The sequence below is a fragment of the Vipera ursinii genome (assembly GCF_947247035.1).
Source record: "Vipera ursinii genome assembly, chromosome: Z".
Taxonomy (NCBI): Eukaryota; Metazoa; Chordata; class Lepidosauria; order Squamata; family Viperidae; genus Vipera; species Vipera ursinii.
The window spans coordinates 61,572,423-61,590,825 of record NC_139517.1 but is presented as its reverse complement, the minus strand read 5'-3'; the positions used below and the strand labels follow the sequence as shown (position 1 = coordinate 61,590,825).

Genomic DNA, 18,403 nt, shown 5'->3' with positions numbered 1-18,403 from the left:
AAGATTGGTTTTCATTGCCCACGTGAGCCGGCAGAGGCTTATGACTGGTTACTTTTTGCGCGTGGTATGAAGATTTCTTAAGGGCAAGTGGAAGGTGGGACAGACGGTTGGTGAGGTGCTTATTGTGAGAAGAGAAAAAAACGGCTGACTCCGAAAGTTCCCGCCTACAATGACTCCTGAATTGCGTCGTGGACTTTGATTGGGTTTAAAAATGTCAGGATGTAATTATATGTGAGTGACTAACAAAGATTGTAGCTGTCGCCATAGGAGTTGGTTTGCATCTTCAGGAGTTTCATTTTCTATTGAACGACTCGTTTGTGGGAAAGAACGGTATGCGCTTTTTCATTCCTTTTGTGATTGGGACAGGGGAACTCGGGATTTCTTCCGTACTAGTCGGAAAGAGTGATCGTTTCTGTGACGAAACCGGGATTCCACGATAATTAATAGTGGCAGTATTTTGTGGAGCCCTTGATAAATTGCCTTTGTGTAATATCTTTAACCATAGTTAATTGAGCAGTAGTCTATTTAGTTAAATCATTTTTTCGAGATTAGCACGGCATGGTGAATATACGCTAACTACATAATTGGGCTTGCCTAACATTCTAGGTTAAAAGGTAGTTTAGGTTTTGTGATTCAGTTTATCATAGGCATATACTCCTGAGGCCGCCTTAATTTGGGTTCCCCTGTCTGAATAAGCCACATTGAATATAATGCTTCTAAAGGTTCATTTTAGTTAATAGGTATATGATTTTCAGTAGAAGATATAAGAGTTATTAATTGTATTCCAGCTATTCCAGCAACACCTATCATACTTGCAATTATGACTGTACAAATAGCCCAACATTTCTGTTGCTAAGTGAGACATTTGTTAAGTGAATTTTGCCCCATTTTATAACCTTTTAGGTGAATCACTGTAGCTAAGTTAGTAACAGTTATTAAATGAATTTGGCTTCCCCATTGACTTTGCTTGTCAGAAAGTAGCAAAAGGGGATCATATGAAACCAGGACACTGGTTGAGTCAGTTGCCAAGCATCTGAATTTTGATCATGCAACCGTGGGTGATGCTGCAATGGTTGTTAAGTGTGAAAAACAGTCATAAGTCACTTTTTTCATTGTTACTGTAACTTCGAACAATCACTAAATGAGAAGTACCTGTACTTGATTGTGTAATGGATTGCATTGTAAAATGTTGCTACTTTTAAAATGATAATCCCTATAGTGAAACACTTTTTTCCCTAATGTGTGCATTTTTCTGCATCTAGGAATTTCCTTTTCAAAGTGAATGGTGTTTACATGGACTAACGATTAACTAATATGGCCTGTAGAAGAGAAGGAACTCAAGAACAGCTTCTCTCTAATATCATTTCAACTATGAATTCTAATAAGTCTCCGGCATATGCCAGTCAAGCTCATAGAATATGTATGGTGTCTGATTTTTTTTATCCAAACATGGGTGGAGTGGAAAGCCATATTTATCAGTTGTCACAGTGTCTAATTGAAAGAGGACACAAAGTGATTGTAGTCACCCATGCTTATGATGATCGCAAAGGCATTCGATACCTCACCAATGGACTGAAAGTCTACTATTTACCATTAAGAGTTATGTACAACCAATCTACAGCCACTACTCTTTTTCACAGTCTGCCTCTGCTCAGGTACATATTTATTCGAGAAAGAATCACCATTGTCCATGCACATAGTTCATTTTCTTCTATGGCTCATGATGCACTGTTTCATGCTAAGACAATGCAGCTACGGACAATTTTTACAGATCATTCGCTTTTTGGATTTGCTGATGTCAGTTCGGTGCTTACAAATAAACTCTTGACTGTATCACTATGTGATACAAACCACATAGTATGTGTTTCTTACACAAGCAAAGAGAATACTGTATTAAGAGCAGCACTTAATCCAGAAATAGTTTCTGTCATCCCTAATGCTGTTGATCCTACTGACTTCACTCCTGATGCATCTAGACGTGACAACAACACAATAACTGTTGTTGTGGTTAGCAGACTTGTATATAGAAAAGGTAATAAGGTTGGAAGGGTAAGATGTATTTAAATGTTTTTTAGTGTGTATGGATCAGAAATTACCTTTACTGATTTTGCATTTTAAATATTTTGTATAATGGGTGATTTTTAAGCCCTAAGATGTTTCTGTCTTGTCTGAACTGGATTTTAGACCCATGACAGATGTAATTTAATTCTGGATTAATATATAGTATGTCATGGATTGAATCTATAAATTGGATGAACTGCAACCAACTTGAGGGAGAGGGAGGGAGGAAAGAGATGGTGTTACTTTGCATGGTCTTGAAATTTTAAGCAAAGGTTTTGAATGTAAAATTGTAAGAAATTCTGGCAGCATCTTGCTGTACAAATGCAGACTAAAACTGGTTTCTAATTTATAAATTAGAAATAATGTAAATTTCTAGGACATGGACATTCCCATTCACCAAAAACACAATAAGATATACATGTTGAATGAGAGTTTTTTGTTTAAAAAGATTGCTTCAGTCAAAAATTTCTAGCAGGCATATTTTTCAAGATTGGTATAACCAAGTTATGAATGTGTACTCTATTCTTTTGGAGATTTTAGTTTAGGACCAAGAAAATGTTCACTGAGTAATGAAATTCACCAGATAATCTTGCACCAGTACCTTTTTCAAGCTAATCTTTTCTGCAGGTTGTGATTGAAAATGGTGAAAAAGATAGATGTATATGGCTGAGTGTTCAAGAAGGTACTCTCTTTTGATATGTCAATGTTACTTTCAAAAAATGGCCAGTCTAGGTCAAAATCTGAATTAATTGAATATAATAAAAATTAAGAGTAAATTAAATTAATTAAAAATGAACAATTATTCCTTGCATATTATATTTTCCTTCCTATTGCATTAAAATTACAGTTTAGTGACAATGTTCAGGGGAGCTCTAGGCATTGAAGATAACAGTGATTCCCAGCCTGTGGTCTGTGAAGGCTTGAAAAAGTGTTATGATTTAAATCTTGAGTTAAGACTTGGTGTGCTGTGGCCACAAAAGGTTTTTAATGGGAGTTTGTGGTGAAGAAAAGGTTAATAACCACTGGCATATAATGTTTCCCATTATGCTGGACTGGGATTGGCAACATCCCAACCAATTAAAAGGTGACCCCCTGACTTCCAAAATTAAAATGATCTCTTTCATATACATTCTTGATATTTGGGACATTTTAAGTGTTTAAATGATAAATGCTTTATTTCTTTTTAAATATAAGGCATGGAGGTACTTTTACCTTAAAGGATTGCCAGCCATTAATCTGGAGCTTTAGGGTTTTTATTTTATTCTAAATGAAATCAAGAGTGTTATTGAAAATAAGATGTAAATTACTTTTTATAAGAAGAGTAGGTTGTATACTCTTGAGCTCAGAATTTTGCTCATACCTTGTTACATATAGTTCAGCCGGTCACTATGTTACCTGACTCAGTTTTATGATTTTTGTTATGGTAGTCATAAAACAATCCATTTCAGTCATTAAGCAAATCATGTGGTCATTAAGTAAATCCAGCATATCTAATTAGCATTTTATGCTGGAAAACAGAAGTTTGCATACTACAGTCTCATGATCCCAGGATATTGCAACTGGTCATAATTGCAAGTTGGTTGCCAAGCACCGAAAATGTAACCACAACTGTAAAGGGTTGTGGTGGTATGAAAGTCCTAATTTTCAGAAAGGGTTGTGGGTAGCTTTTTCAAAGTCTGTCATAATTTTGAATGGAAATTATGCAATGACCACCCTGGTGTGGAACAGAAAAATAAAACTGCACAGAGGTTGGTCAGCAGCATATAAGCTCTTTTGAGGTTCTGTCCTGGAAGGTCATTTACAAACATGCAATATTAATATAAAACTGGTTTAGTAAATTATTAAGGTGTCTTATATTTTAAAAATTGTATTTTGGTTTTGAAATTCTGAAAGCTAACCAGTGGTGGAATGATTCATAAAAAAGATGATTACTTAAGAATCATTTTTTATAAAACTGAATAAATATTTTTCTTTAGGTATTGATTTACTTAGTGGTATAATTCCCGAGCTATGTCAGAAGTATCCAGATTTACATTTCTTAGTTGGAGGAGAAGGACCAAAAAGAATTGTATTAGAAGAAGTACGGGAAAGATATCAACTACATGAGAGGTATGTTTTCTGCATGGTATTTAATATAGCTAAGTTAATTAAAGATTTACCAGGGAAATGAAGAAAGGAGTGGGATGATGATTTTATACAATAGATAATATTTTGAAATAATAGAAAATACTTGTAGCTCGGGTTTTAGGTTTTAGCTGTGGTTTGTTCTCCTAACTTAATATAATTTCTGAACATTTTGTTACCAAACTAGGTAACATCAGCAGCAGGATTTTCTTATCCTATTCTCCTTAGCTCAAAAATGTCTTGTGTGCCAGAGTAGTCAGATGGTCATTTGTTAGAAGCTAAATTTGAATTCTGAGCAGCTGATTGGTTCTCTTGTTGATTGGCACGTCGAATGGTCTGGTGTCCTACATATTGATATGTTGGATCTAGATCAATATGCTTGTTAATTGCTCCTTTGGAGGAATACCAAGCCTTAATAAATTCATGTGAAAATGTAGGCTGTTTCTCTTGATTTTTTTCTAATATTAATTATTATTGGTAAAAATATCAAGAACTGTTTGACATGAGATAATGTTTGGATGATCTTAGATCTCACTATTTTGTTTCTCTGTAGTTGACAATTGAATATTTGCAATATAGCTGAACCATTTAGCATTTTAGCCTTCTTTGAAGACGAGTTCAAAAAATTCAAAATTAATTTAGCTGCATTCCTTATGAAATGTGACTGATGTGGAAACTCTTAAAAAGCATAGTCTAACATACTTTGTTCTTGGTGTAATTAAAATTAACTTTAAAAATTCATTGATACCGATAACTTTAGTAGTTCATTCATAATCCAGTTGATTTCAGGGTTAGTTGCAAGTATTTATCTTGGACTGTGCTTTTCTCCATTGATAAAAATATTTCTATCAATATTTTTTCTTTATTTGTTTCTCAAAACTTCATAGAGTTCGTCTTCTAGGAGCCTTAGAACACCAGGAAGTTAGAAATGTCTTGGTTCAAGGTCATATATTTCTTAATACGTCTCTCACAGAAGCATTTTGTATGGCAATAGTGGAAGCTGCCAGTTGTGGTTTACAGGTAAACCTTTTTCTTATTGAAAGAAATTAAATGGACCATTGTCTTAAGAAAAAACTACAATAGGAACAAAATCCATATAACACCTCTATGTTAAGAGCTGCATTATTTGCCATTCTGGGCACAATTCAGGGTGCTGTTTGTCACTTTTAAAGCCTTGTCACTTTCTCCCAGTAACATCTGTTTGCTTAATGCAAACTAGTATGGCAGGCTTTTTAAGTGTATATTTGATTAGAGACTGCCATCCTCCTGAGGAGGAAAATTGTTCTGTTGGGTGTTCCTTTCTTCATGTTATCATTTATTTTATTATAATACATAATTTGTTTTAAAGTTAATGTAAATTATTTTAAATCCTGATTATATGTTATGGAATTGTAAACTTCTCAGTGTTGGCTGATTGGAGTGCCTGCAAATAAGTAAACAAAATAAATTTAGCGGTTATTACTAGCAAAATTTCCATCTAGTTTGAGGTAAAATAGTAATTTTTAAAAGCATCTGTCAAGTAAAAAATGGTGAAGAATAACATTTGTAGTGTATTGCATGTACATTCTAAAATGGAAACACATAAGCGTGAGGTTTAATGACAAACTAAACATCCCTGAAGGAGTGGGAATGGCATTGCAGTGGAGATTGGTGGCCAGACATTGAATTCTAGCCAGTGGAGTTTTCTCTGGACAAAGAGAGACCATGAGATTACGCACCTGCATTCCAGACAGCTGCTACTCATGAGGAGATTGCAAAAATTGTGGGGTTGAGTGGTTGGAAGTCAAGGGATTTCAGTCATGCTCACAACTGCAATGCAGCCTTTAATGAACATAAGATTTGCAAATGCCTCATTTTCTTAACCACTATCAGATGCAATCAATTTAAAGTTAAGAGAGATCTTCCAAATAGCAGGATAAGGAAAAATCACTTGGTGAGTTTCTGATAAAAGTGAAAAAAATGTTTAAAGAATTTTAAATTGCTACTTAAAAGCTTAACAAAAATTTGGTGTAAGAAAGTTTAAATGGATAAAAGGGACAGTAGTTTTTAAAGATTAATTTTTGGCAAAAGACTTTTAAAAGTAATGGAGCTAAATCAACATGCAGATTAGACTTTTGTAGAATGTTGTTTCTTTAATATTAAAGAAACAGTCAATAGATTTGACAAAATAAAGGTAAATATGAGACAGATTGTATGACTGTAATTACAGAGTATCAAATGAGACTTAAGTATTTAAGGACAGAGAAAGGCAAAACAAAAACAATTGGGGGAAGCCTGTAATTCAAACTAATGCTAGCAGGTTTTAAGATTAAGAATTAGCAGACAAAAATGTTTACAAAAATACAAAAGTAAAGATCAAACAAAAATGATGAAGAAAATTGGTTTAAGATTGAGAAAAAAATAAAATATTTGAGTATTGCAAATATTTATTATATGTTGTTGCAAAATAATTATGTAAGATATGGAATGAAATTAAAATGACATGCTAATGTGAGGAGAAAATAAATTTGTTACGATTGGGGAGAATTTCTTTGATAAAAATAAATCCTGGAAGGATAGTTTTGTTTCAGATACTACCTTTTTTGAGAACTGATAGACCATTTAAATAATACCTAAAAGTTATCTCTAAATTTGTATGATAGGGAAAAATCTACGAGTTAAATATAAGCTGTTATAAAATGCAAAGGAAAGAAGAGGATTGGGTTTACCTGATCTGAAATCGTATTTTGCAGTTTATCATTTTGTTTGAGTATTGTTGAAAATCAAAGACTGAATAAGAGTTAGAAAGACGTGACTTGATATTTGGCTGTAATAGATATTTGTGGTATGCTAAAGTCAGTGTTCAAAAATTATATGTTAGATGTGCATATAGAGAATGTGGAATAGGTACAAGTCCAGGTTGTTCCTGAAAACAGCATTATGGCTGTCAATACAAGTATTTGATAGAGGGGAAAAAACAGGCATTTATAACTGCTGTGAAGAAACTTGGAAGCCATAATTTTATATTCTTTATATACGGTACTTTTTCTATTTCTACTTTTTTTGTACTTTCTCAACTTTTTTAAATTTTCCCTTTTTCATTTTATTTTAGTTTGTATTAGTTCTTATTTTAATGTGAAGGCTTTCAATAAAAATTATATTTAAAAAAATAAAATGGAAACATAACAATTGTATCCTTTCCCATTTGAACATGTGTGTGTTTGTGCCTTCAAGTCAGGGTTGACTCCCGGCAACTAACTAGACTAGTCCCCACACTTTTCTTGGCAATTTTTTTTTTGAAAATGGTTTATCATTGCCAGCTTTCTAGGAATCAGAGAGAATGACTGGCCCAAGGTCCCCCAGCTGACTTTATCTAAGGCGTGTTTAGAACTCATCGTCTTCCAGTTTCTAGCCTGGTGCCTTAATCATTACACAAACGTGCTATTTGAAACAATGGTATTGGTAAATCAGTTGTTTTCTTTTCTATTTTGGAGTGAAAGGACAATCTACACAACTTATTTAATACTGGTCCCCACTGTAAACATTTTTGGAAGCACTGAACTTTTAAATGGCTGAAGGTAATAAGCATTTTATAAAGTAAAGAATGAACATGATACAGTCAGAACAACAGATAATGTCACGTCCCACCCCAGGCCACATCTTAGGAAAGAAGAACTCTTGGAGACAGAATTGTCCAAAAAGGAACTTTTTACTAAAACATGATTGTCAGTGGAAAATCTAGACAGGATTTGAAAACTGTGTTACAGATTAATACTTTTAAGGTGTCCCCGAGTGAACCCCCTCCCCTCAGTCCATTTGGTCAGTCCCGGATCAATTAAAGTTCAGGTGTCAAAACCTTCCAAGGGAAGAGGGATCTTCCATGGCTTTACGACATTTCCTTCCTCCCTTTCAGATTCTAATCGGAGATACAAACCAGATCTCTCCCCCCTCCCTTTATTTGTTCTTTTCAGTGCAAAGGTTCTTCCCCTGGTCTGATGATGCCTCCAGGCAGGCTGAATAAAGACCCTTGTAATAAATGGATAAGGATGGCCAATTATTTATTTTTTTATTATTTTAATTCCATTTATATCCCGCCCTTCTCCGAAGACTCAGGACGTCTTACAAGCTTAGCAGTAGCCTTCATTCTATGTATATGCCTGCTTATTAGGGCTTTCATACACCCCCCAAGCGGCATTATTACAAAGTCAGCTTAATTGCCCCCAACAATCTGGGTCCTCATTTTACCTACCTCGTAAGGATGGAAGGCTGAGTCAACCTTGAGCCTGGTGGGATGCGAACCTGCACTAATTGCAGGTAGCTGGTGTTACTTAAGGAGGCATTAGCCCACTGTTCCACCAAGGCTCTCAACATCTCCTCCTTGGGAATGGCAGAATCCAGTGAGGGATGTAAGATTTTAGAACATACAGATAGGGATTTATGAATGGTATATAAATGGATTCTGACAGATAATGTGAAGTATTTTTACAGAAAAATACTAGACAATTATTGGGATAAAGATTCCTACAAACAAAATATTAAAATAGTGGAGGGTATAGTTAGGAAATAGTTCAGAAGTGAGATAATGGTTTTGTGAGTATATTAAAAAAATTGTATACTATTCATAAAAACAACAGATCTTTTTGTGAAACATAAACTGTTGTATATTATCAGTACAGTATTTGTATTCTTGAGAGACAAATTGCGTAGCAAAAACATAATAATTTATCTGTTGTTTCAGGTGGTTAGCACAAGAGTTGGTGGGATTCCTGAAGTACTTCCAGATGATTTTATAATCTTGTGTGAACCTTCAGTGAAATCCCTCTGTATTGGATTGGAAAAGGCTATTGGCCAACTGAAGTCAGGATCACTGTTGCCTCCAGAAATTATGCATGATAAAGTTAGAACATTCTACACTTGGAGAAATGTTGCAAAAAGAACTGAAAAAGTGGGTGAACTTTTTTGTTTGGAAACTGTATTCATTTGGGAACACGTTTTCTAATAGTTTATCTCATTGTGGAAATTCAGTTATATTGCTATCTTTATACGCTTAACCTGTAGCCATCTAGTATCTTACATATATGGAACTTGGTGTGCCAGAGTAAGTATAGACAAGAGACTTATCTATTAATGGCATACTAGCTCAAATGGCAATTTTTTTGCAGATCCCATCATATCCATCTTATACTCCAGTCTCATTTCTAGGGACTATTTGTCCAGTATATCTTGCTTGCTGTTCTATTACGATTGGAGTTACTGCACATGGGTAGGAGAAATTTCTTCCACAATCCTTTGCTTTGGAAAAATAATCTTTGGGAGCCAACGATGTGGCACAAAACCATGATCAGTGGATGCTGCTGCTGTAAAAGTTATTCTTTATGGGTTGTTCCTAATTTCTGGTTTTATGTCCAGAGATTTGATGAGAGATTACCACGGTCTGATTACCGTATTTTTCGGACCATAAGATGCACTTTTTCCCCCCAAAAGTGGGGGGGAAAACGAGGGTGCGTCTTATGGTCTGAAGGTGATCCGTATGGCCAGCCCCAACCTCTGCAAGTGGAGCACGAATCGGCACGTGCTGAGAAACGCTGATCTCACGCTCCTGCACTCTCCCTCGCTCGGTTTCAGTTTCCCTTGCTACAAGAGAAAGCAGGCTGAAATGGAGTGAGGGAGATTGCCAGGAATGTGAATCGGCTGATCTCGCGCTGCTGCAATCTGCCTCGTTTCAGCCTGCTTTCTCTTGTAGCAAGGGAAGCTGAAACCGAGCGAGGGAGTTTGCAGGAGTGCGAGATCGGCCGATTCGCATTTCTGGCAATCTCCCTCACTCCATTTCAGCTTGCTTTCTGCAAGAGAAAGCCGGGCTGCAGGGCCGCCTCCGCGGGTACTGCTCTAATGCAGAGAGGGAAGGACAAAGAGGGAAGGAAGGAAGGAAGGAAGGAAGGAAGGAAGGAAGGAAGGAAGGAAGGAAGGGACAATGGGAGAGGGAGGGAGAGAGAGAAAGAGAGGGAGAGAGAGAAGGAGAAAGATTTTTTTTCTTGTTTTCCTGCTCTAAATACTGGGTGCATCTTATGGTCCGGTGCATCTTATGGTCCGAAAAATACGGTAATTCATTATCCATATTCATTTGTAAATGTAGGTCTTCTGTAATTATATTTAATAATCATACATTTGTATTCATAATCCAGTTTGGATTACATGCCAAATCCTATCATATTATGAATAGGAAATATATGAAATGTTCAATGACAAATTTTAGGAATCTGGAGATTATTCTAAGAGAACATCTGAAAAATAAGGGAAATTAGTTCTTCTAGCTGACTCCTTTGGATATACCAAAGGTTATTCCCTAGTGTATTCTAGTGTTACATTTATAATATTTTTATGATTAAGAATGAGTGTCTGAGTTAATACAATTTACATATTGCAAACAAACCTAATTTATGTATTTGTCTTCCTCCAGGTATACAACAGAGTAGCAAATGAAACTGTATTGTCAGTGGGCAAACGACTTGAGAGACTTATCACTCATTGTGGCCCAGTGACTGGTTGCATTTTTGCTCTTTTGGCTATGATCAGCTTTCTTTTTCTGATATTTCTGAAATGGCTGATACCTGATGATTTTGTTGATACTGCAGTAGATGCCACAGGCCTAAAGGGAGCATGGACTAGAAAATATTTCCACAATAAAAAGAAAAAGAAAAAAGAAAATATTACAAACTCCTAAAGGTGCTAGAAGTGAAAAAAAAACTTTCATTCCCTTACTTGTCTTACACTATTATGGATTTGCTATTAAATTTACATTTATCAAGCAAAACTGCTTATATGTCTTTGGACAGCTTTCAGTAATGAATGGAAAGAAACTAAAGCGAAGTTCTACCTCAGCATTAATCTAAATTGGTTTAGGAGACATTTTCCCAAGATATGCTGCAAAATCTGTTCACATTTATTTCAGCTTGAAATATTTTATAAATACATGGAATGTCATGTCCATTAATGAAAGAGATCATCTGAGGAAATAAAAGGAAAAATAGGTGAGTTGGTAGATCTTTTGTCTATTTTTAGAGTTTATTTCTGTTTTTAATTTGTCTTGCACCATCATAGTATGCTTAAAAATTGTATGGAACAGTATATGTTTTGATCCTGTATAATACAACAAAATACCTAACTTTTTAAGTATAGATCCCAAATCTACTTGTTGAGATAGTGAACATTAGTGAAGTTGGGAGAATATTCTCTTTGTTTAGGCATCTATCACTCATTCTAATAGTTTGAAAACAAGTATAATTGACACATTCTGAATTCTCTGCCAATATTTTGAAGCTTTCAGAAGAAGGTTCCAAGTTCTTCCAAGACCTAAGAGTAAGTCTTGAATTTACTTTTATAAGTCAGTTGAGACATAATGAAAAAAGTCTCTTTTTACATCAAGGCTCAGCATCATGTTTATTATTTTCTTTCACTTCCATTTTTAAATAAAAATTGTCTTATAGTATCTATTAAAACTCATTCCAATCAATACTTCCATGATAGGATTGCCATATCTAAAGTAAAAACAGGTGCTTCGGTTTTTTCCTATATGTGACCTTTGTCTGAATAATTTTGTTTATACTGTTATATTTCTACTATTCCAAACACCAGAAAATTTGAAAACAGTGGTCATTTTCTTTTACCCTATCATAATTATTTTGAGAAGGAAAAATTACCCACACTGTATTAAAGCACTGATGAAATACGTACACCTAAGATTTCTATTTTTAATTTTCATTATTGTAAAAAACAAAGAAGAGGTAAGCACTCCCATTTTGTAAATGAGAGAGTAATCTTTTTAGTTGAAAGCATTCATAAAGATCTAAAAATATTTTGAGGAAGAAAATAGGACAAATAGACACTTTTCCAATACAAATTTGCCAATCCTAGTAGAATATGCAGAGAATGTAAATATGATAGACATGCAATAGAATTTGTGTCAATATTCTTGACCTCCAACTTAACTACTCCAAGTAAATTTAACTAATACCATCTTTGGAGGAATATTATATATAAATCTGAATTGACAATTTCTCTGGCATAATGTTAATTTTAAAAAGAAGACTAATTTAGTAATTTGGATTATTACTTCATACCTTGGCAAATGCAATGTCAGCCCTTTGCCATTTACCTAGCATTTATATTTCAAAATTTCTAAGCACTCTTCTATAATTGAATATTACTATGGTCTCTCTCAATATCAGTCTTCTATGACTAACAGTTTATTTCAGGTATCTTTTCATAAGAAAACAATTTCTGTAGAGTAGGAATTTTTACAGCTTCTTATGCCTATGGTTCCTTTGGCCTAACCCAATATTACAGAAATAGATTTATTCTTGTGCAATATGACTTTACTCTGCAGATTTATTTAACCCTGTGGAATAATTTATATAAAGGGCTGCAGGAAAAGGACTAATTAGATATGCTAAAGGTGCTTGTTCTTCTGGAGGAAAAATACTATTACAAAGTCTATTCTATAACTTGTATATTTGAAGATACTTTGGAGCTTTTCTTAAATATCTAAATATCATAGCCTTACTATGTCAAGTGATTTGCTTTTCTCTGCTTAGTTGCCACTCCTTATGAGCAATTTCTAATTCTATAGATGGTAGAATTAACCAAAATTATGTTACATTTGATAGTAGGAAAAACCTTTACATGTTAAAAATAATGTTGATTGTATTCTTTGATTTGGTACATGTTTCACAATAAATAATGGTTCCTAGTTTTCTATATTTATTTGCATATATTGTGGCTACATTATTGTAATCTAGTGAGTGTGAAGCAATGGCTCCTTGGCTGTTAAAAAACTCATGAATATTTATGAAAAATATTCATAAATTGAATATTCAGTTTCTCAATCATGGCTAATAATGAAAATGTATCACAGTAAAATTAATACTTTTTCTATTACATATATGGTATTGCCAATTTGGAGGTTACAAAATTAGGTGATTTTAAAATCTTTGCAATTCATTAATAGCCTTCATAGCAATTATGGAATGTAGAAGTATTCTTGCCTACACCAGGGGTCGGCAACCAGAAAAAGGAAAAGAGCCACTCAGAACTGGTTCCGTCACACAAACAAAAAAGTGGGAGCCGCAAAAAGTGCACGCACGTGCGTCCACTCACGTGTATGCACAAAAAACATTTTGCGCATGCGCAAAATGGGAGGCACCTGCACGGCGACGGGTCTCCCCTTTGGAGAGGTGCGCGCTGTCCTGTCTGGAGACCTGCCGCATTCGTCAAACGGGGCCAGACCGGCGCGCGCAGGGGGGAGGGGGCGACAGGGGCTTTTCTCCTAAGAACAGTGGCTTTTAAAAGTGGGAGGGTCAGAGCACCGCGGGCAGGTCTGGAGAGGCGGGGGACGAAGCCCCACTTGCCTGGAGGGGGGGCAGAGAAGCAAGTTGCTGCAGCCCACCTTGGGCGGCTCCCGCCGTTTGTTCAGGCGCCAGCATCCCAAAGAAGCCCGGCCAGGAAGCCCGCCCCCGCCCGCTTTTCCGGAGGGGGGCAGAAGGAGGGAGCACGTCCCTCCCTTCTTTGCTCCGCGGCTGCCCTGCGGGAGGGGAACAACGCCTCGCGTGCCCAGCCTGGCCCTGGCGCAGGGGGCGAGAGAGGCGGCGTTTGGGCCGGGCCAGAGGACGAAGCCGGACCGTGCGAGCTGCGCTCCCCCCTCCCTCCGAGCAGAAACCCGGTCCTTGCTGCTCCCGAGGATCTGCGAGGCTGGGGGAGCCGCCCTTCCCCTCGTTTGCCCCGGCGGACGCTCCTGACGCTGCTGCTAATGGGTGTGATTCCAGCCGGAGGCGTCAGAAAGCCGCCGCCGTCCTTGGGAGAGGTGCGCGCGCACTCTCCAAACCGCCGCCATCCCGTTTGCACAGCTGCCGTGTTCGTCAACGCGGCAGGTCTCCGGGCTTCCTTCGGGGGGCCTTTCATTCCTGTACAAGGGGGAAGGGGAACTCTGTGCTTTTGTGTGTGCGTGTATGTAAAGCACAAGAGAGGGAGGAAGAGGGGGGGAAAGCGAGATCTCAAGCCCCGATGTTTCCTGCCTTCCACTGCCGGTGGCCGTCCCGCATTCTTAGCATTCCTAGGCTGTGACTCCGAGGTCGTCGTCGCCGTCTCCGCTGAGCAGCGCCGCTTGGAAGAGAAAGGGAGCAGGACAGGCACGCTCGTCCCAGCGGAGTGGCCGGCCCTCGTTTTAGTAGCAAGACAGTAATCGCTCCCCTCTGCTCCCCCCAATGCTCCCGGTTCACCCGTCGCCCCGCTTTCCTTCCTGAATTTTGCGCTTCTTTACCCAACTCCAAACTTTCTCTAGCGCCCGTGTGCTTTAGGAGGGGGAACCAAAGGCGGAGCCGTTTTTCTCTCTCCCCCCCACCCCCCGCTTTTGCTGCTCCCCCACCCAACCAGTATCCCGCTTCTCCTTCCTCGGCATCTTTGCAGATGGGCCACACACACACACAAAAGCACAGAGAGTTCCCCTTCCCCCTTGTACAGGAATGAAAGGCCCCCTGAAGGAAGCCTGGCCTCTTCACCGCACCTTCCCTTCCCTTCCAAGCGGGAGCCCTGCAGCAAATGACCAGCGTTTGGACAGCGTGTGAATGGGCGAGCGTCGCCGTCCCCAAACAGCGCAATTCCTTGCAGCGATGCGGACAAGAGGGAAAGGAAGCCCAGAGGCCAGACCGTGCTCCTGCCCCGCCTCCCCAAGGGCTCGCGCGCGTTACCTAATGGCTTGCGCGTGGCCTCTCGCGAGGTTGCTGCCCCTCGTGAGCCCGCTGGCTGACGCTGGCTCCGTCTCTCTCTCCCTTCCTCCCTCCGTCCCTCCCTCCCTCGGTCTCCCCCTCCCCCTTTTCCGGCTCAGCCCCACGTCACCAGGAGACCAAACGGGGACATCATGGCAGAGCGGAGGAGACACAGGAAGCGGATCCAGGTACCGGGCTGGCTTATCTCCTCCCTCTTTTTGCAACTGCTCTGCCGGATGAGTTTCCCTTTTCCTTCTGGCTCACCCCCCTCCCCCGCCCGGTCACCCTTCCCTCCCTCCACCCCTCCGCCTCCTCCGAGGCCGCCGCCAGTCAGCATCTCTCCTACCATTTCTGCGACTTTTCCGTCCCCCCCACCGCCACTCCCCATTCCCCGTGGGGCCGGCCGCATCCAGCGCCTTCTTCTGGAGGGGAAATCGTGGCCCCTCCAGTTCCCGCTTCTCTGGGCCGAGCGCCGCCTTGAAGGTTCGGAGAGGTGCGCGCGCACCAGGCGACTGGGAGCCGCAGGAGACGGCTCAAAGAGCCGCATGCGGCTCCAGAGCTGCGGGTTGCCGACCCGTGGCCTACACCAAGTACTGCATTCTGTGATGATGAAAGGTAGTTTTACTATATAATGTCAAAGATCCAGGTTTCTGTCTTTATCTACAAATAAAACTGTTTTTAATACTCTGTTGATATGGTTGTAAATTATTATTTTCTGATAATTTATCATGAAAAAGTAGGTTGCAGGTAATTTGTTAGGCAGTGCCCTTAAAGAACATTCCTGAGTACTATTTCACCTTACAGGAAGCATTTAAGAAGTTTAAAAAACGTTTTGAAATTATGTACTAAGTTATGATATACAGATGGGAACTCTTATCAATACAGATATTACTCTACTTACAGACTTTTGAGTTGCAAACTTTCAGTGATATGAGCAGATTGGTTCACAAGCCCACCCTAGAAGGTCCCAGAAGTCAGGAGAAGGTGGGAAAGAGTTAGTTTCCATCACACCACATGCATTTGTGGCATGCTGAAAATTAACCTTTTCCCACCTTTCTTTCCTGGTTTCTTTCAATTTCTTCATGCTTTTTCTCATGTACTGTTCTCAGATCCACTTGGACACAGTGTTTGCTGCTTAGTTGTGTGTGGTGTTTGGCAACTGTGGATGTCTGCAATGAAGCAACAGAGTGATAACAGGGAAGAGAGCTGCACAAAGAAGCGCCAATCCATCAAGATGCAAATGAAGGTGGATATGTGGGGGAGGAAAGAGATGATGAACATGTCATGTTCCTTTTGTGTGAACCATTCCATAATTGGAACAATCATTAAGAACAAAAACAAGATTATAGAACATGTGAAAAGTTCAGTGCCTATACTATCCATGATAACAGGCAAGAGAAAAGAAAAAGTGATTGTCAAAATCAGATCATGCCAAACAAATATTTCATTTTTCGACAAAGTGACCAAATTGGTAGACCAGCGAAATGTTGTGGACATAGTACACTTAGATTTCAGTAAATCATTTGATAAAGTAGACCACAGCCTATCTCCTGGTAAGCTAATAAAATGTGGGACCACCACTAGGTGGGTTTGTAATTGGCTGACAAATCATACTCAATAGTCCTCAATGGAACTACATCCACAGGGAGGGAAATAAGCAGTGGGATACCCCAAGTTTCTGTATTAGGCCCAGTACTATCGTCATAAATGATCTAGACCAGGGGTAGGCAACCTTGGCTCTTTTATGATTCGTGGACTTCAACTCCCAGAATTCCTGAGCCAGCATGGCTGGCTCAGGAATTCTGGGAGTTGAAGTCCACAAATCATAAAAGAGCCAAGGTTGCCTACCCCTGATCTAGACAAGGGAATTGAAAGGGAATTCATCAGATTTGGAGACGACACTAGCTGGGAGGAATAGCCAACACCCCCAGAAGACAAACATGATCCTAAAAGATATTGACAGACTTGAACACTGGGTCCAACCTAACAAAATGAAAGGCAACATAAATAAAAGTAAGGTTTTACACTTAGGCAAGAAAAACCAAATGTATAAGTATAGACTAGGTGAAATTTGGCTTAATGCCAATAACTGCAAGAGGGATTGTCAGACCCCATTCCTTTTTCGGGGGGGAAGATCTATTTCAATTCTATCCATTTCTTTCTGTGGGTTCTGCCATTCTCCTGAGGGGGAGGGGGGAAGGCTCTCCGGTATGTTTTTCTGCTTTGCTACAATGTGTCCCTTCCGCTACTTTCTTCATGTTGCTCTTTGAACTGTGTCTCCCTTGATGTCAACCTGGGGTGAGAAAAGAATGTGCCTCCGGCTATCTGGCTTATCTCGCTGCGGAAGGGAAGTTGCAAAGCCCTAACAACATCTTCACAAACATGGGACTGGACTCCATTATCAGCTCTGTTCCCACAGCGGACTTAACACCTGGGGATTGGCTCATTTAAACTGACTGGATGAACTATTGGGGTGGGGTTTGCTTGGGACTCTCTTAACCTATTGATCTAAGCAGGAAACCCTCAGATCCTGCCTTTATGCCTGCTATCAGCTTCTTCTAATAAAAGTTCCTTTTGGAATGAAACAGTTCCAAGAGTCCTGCTTTCTTGGGATGAGGTTTTGAAGTGGGCCCTGACATTACACAGGATCTGCAGTAATCAGCCCGGAAGGAAGACCCTTACTGGGGGGCTAAGCAAACAATGTCTGATATTGAAATGGAAAGGGAAGAACCTGCCATGGGAGCAGAGTTCTCCCACCAAGCAGAGCCCAGCCAATAAAGTTCTCAATCCTCAGGCTCATCGGACAAGATGATGGCCATGGAATGTCGCCACAAACCAAGGTGGTCAATGGGCATCGGGAAGAAGGACTGGGAGAAAAGATCCAGGTGGGTGACACTCGGATGTGGCAGTCACCAACCGGGTTGGAAAGTCGAGATGGAGAGGTCGCTTTGCCTTAGCGAAGACAAGGATGACCGCCCGCCCCATTCCAGCCAATTCCTGGAGCAAGCCATTGACATGCTGAGATTCGCCTTCAATTCCATGAAGGAGGAGAAAACTGACCCATGCCGAAGCACCACTAAGTCAGGCTCAGCCGAGGGGACAGATGAACGGGGGGCAAACCAGCAATCCCAGTTCCTTCCACCGGTACCACGGAAGCAGCAGCCACCTGTGGGTGAGCCACACCAGCCGATGATCACAGGAGATAGAGGGGTCATGGATCTATCCGAAAGTTCCCACCAATAGGATTAAGGTACTGTGGACAGCCACGGCGACTGGGGTTTTTCCTGACTCAAGTGTTCAACTATATGGAAGAATATGGCCGTGAGATACCCAATGACCGTGGTCAGATAAGGATTGTGGAAAGACCCTAGATAGCAACGCAGCAGACTGGATGGTAAATCTCCATGACGCCGATGCCCCAGAACTGTAAAACTTCAATCAGTTCATGGCAGGTCTCAGATGCCGATTTGAAGATCCACTGG

At 39.6% G+C, this 18,403-nt stretch overlaps 1 protein-coding gene across 4 annotated transcripts; it reads left to right on the top strand.

Annotated features, from left to right (window-relative positions):
- Positions 1-100: 100 nt before the first annotated feature.
- On the top strand, positions 101-17,382 carry PIGA (phosphatidylinositol glycan anchor biosynthesis class A). 4 transcript variants are annotated; one of them, XR_014494360.1, is made up of 8 exons: positions 101-330; positions 1,263-2,032; positions 4,038-4,170; positions 5,073-5,205; positions 8,903-9,109; positions 10,622-11,192; positions 16,031-16,167; positions 17,230-17,382. XR_014494360.1 is itself a non-coding variant. In XM_083379324.1 (7 exons), exons 2-7 carry the CDS (start codon positions 1,315-1,317, stop codon positions 10,635-10,637), a joined length of 1,308 nt encoding a protein of 435 aa, XP_083235450.1. In that variant the 5' UTR covers positions 101-330; positions 1,263-1,314; the 3' UTR covers positions 10,638-10,843. The 4 variants fall into 4 exon arrangements, 2 of the variants coding, with proteins under 2 accessions (XP_083235450.1, XP_083235449.1); XR_014494361.1 differs by lacking the exons at positions 16,031-16,167; positions 17,230-17,382 and adding an exon at positions 11,482-13,203; XM_083379324.1 differs by lacking the exons at positions 16,031-16,167; positions 17,230-17,382 and adding an exon at positions 9,327-9,427 and having other exon boundaries at positions 10,622-10,843.
- The last annotated feature ends 1,021 nt before the right edge of the window (positions 17,383-18,403 follow it).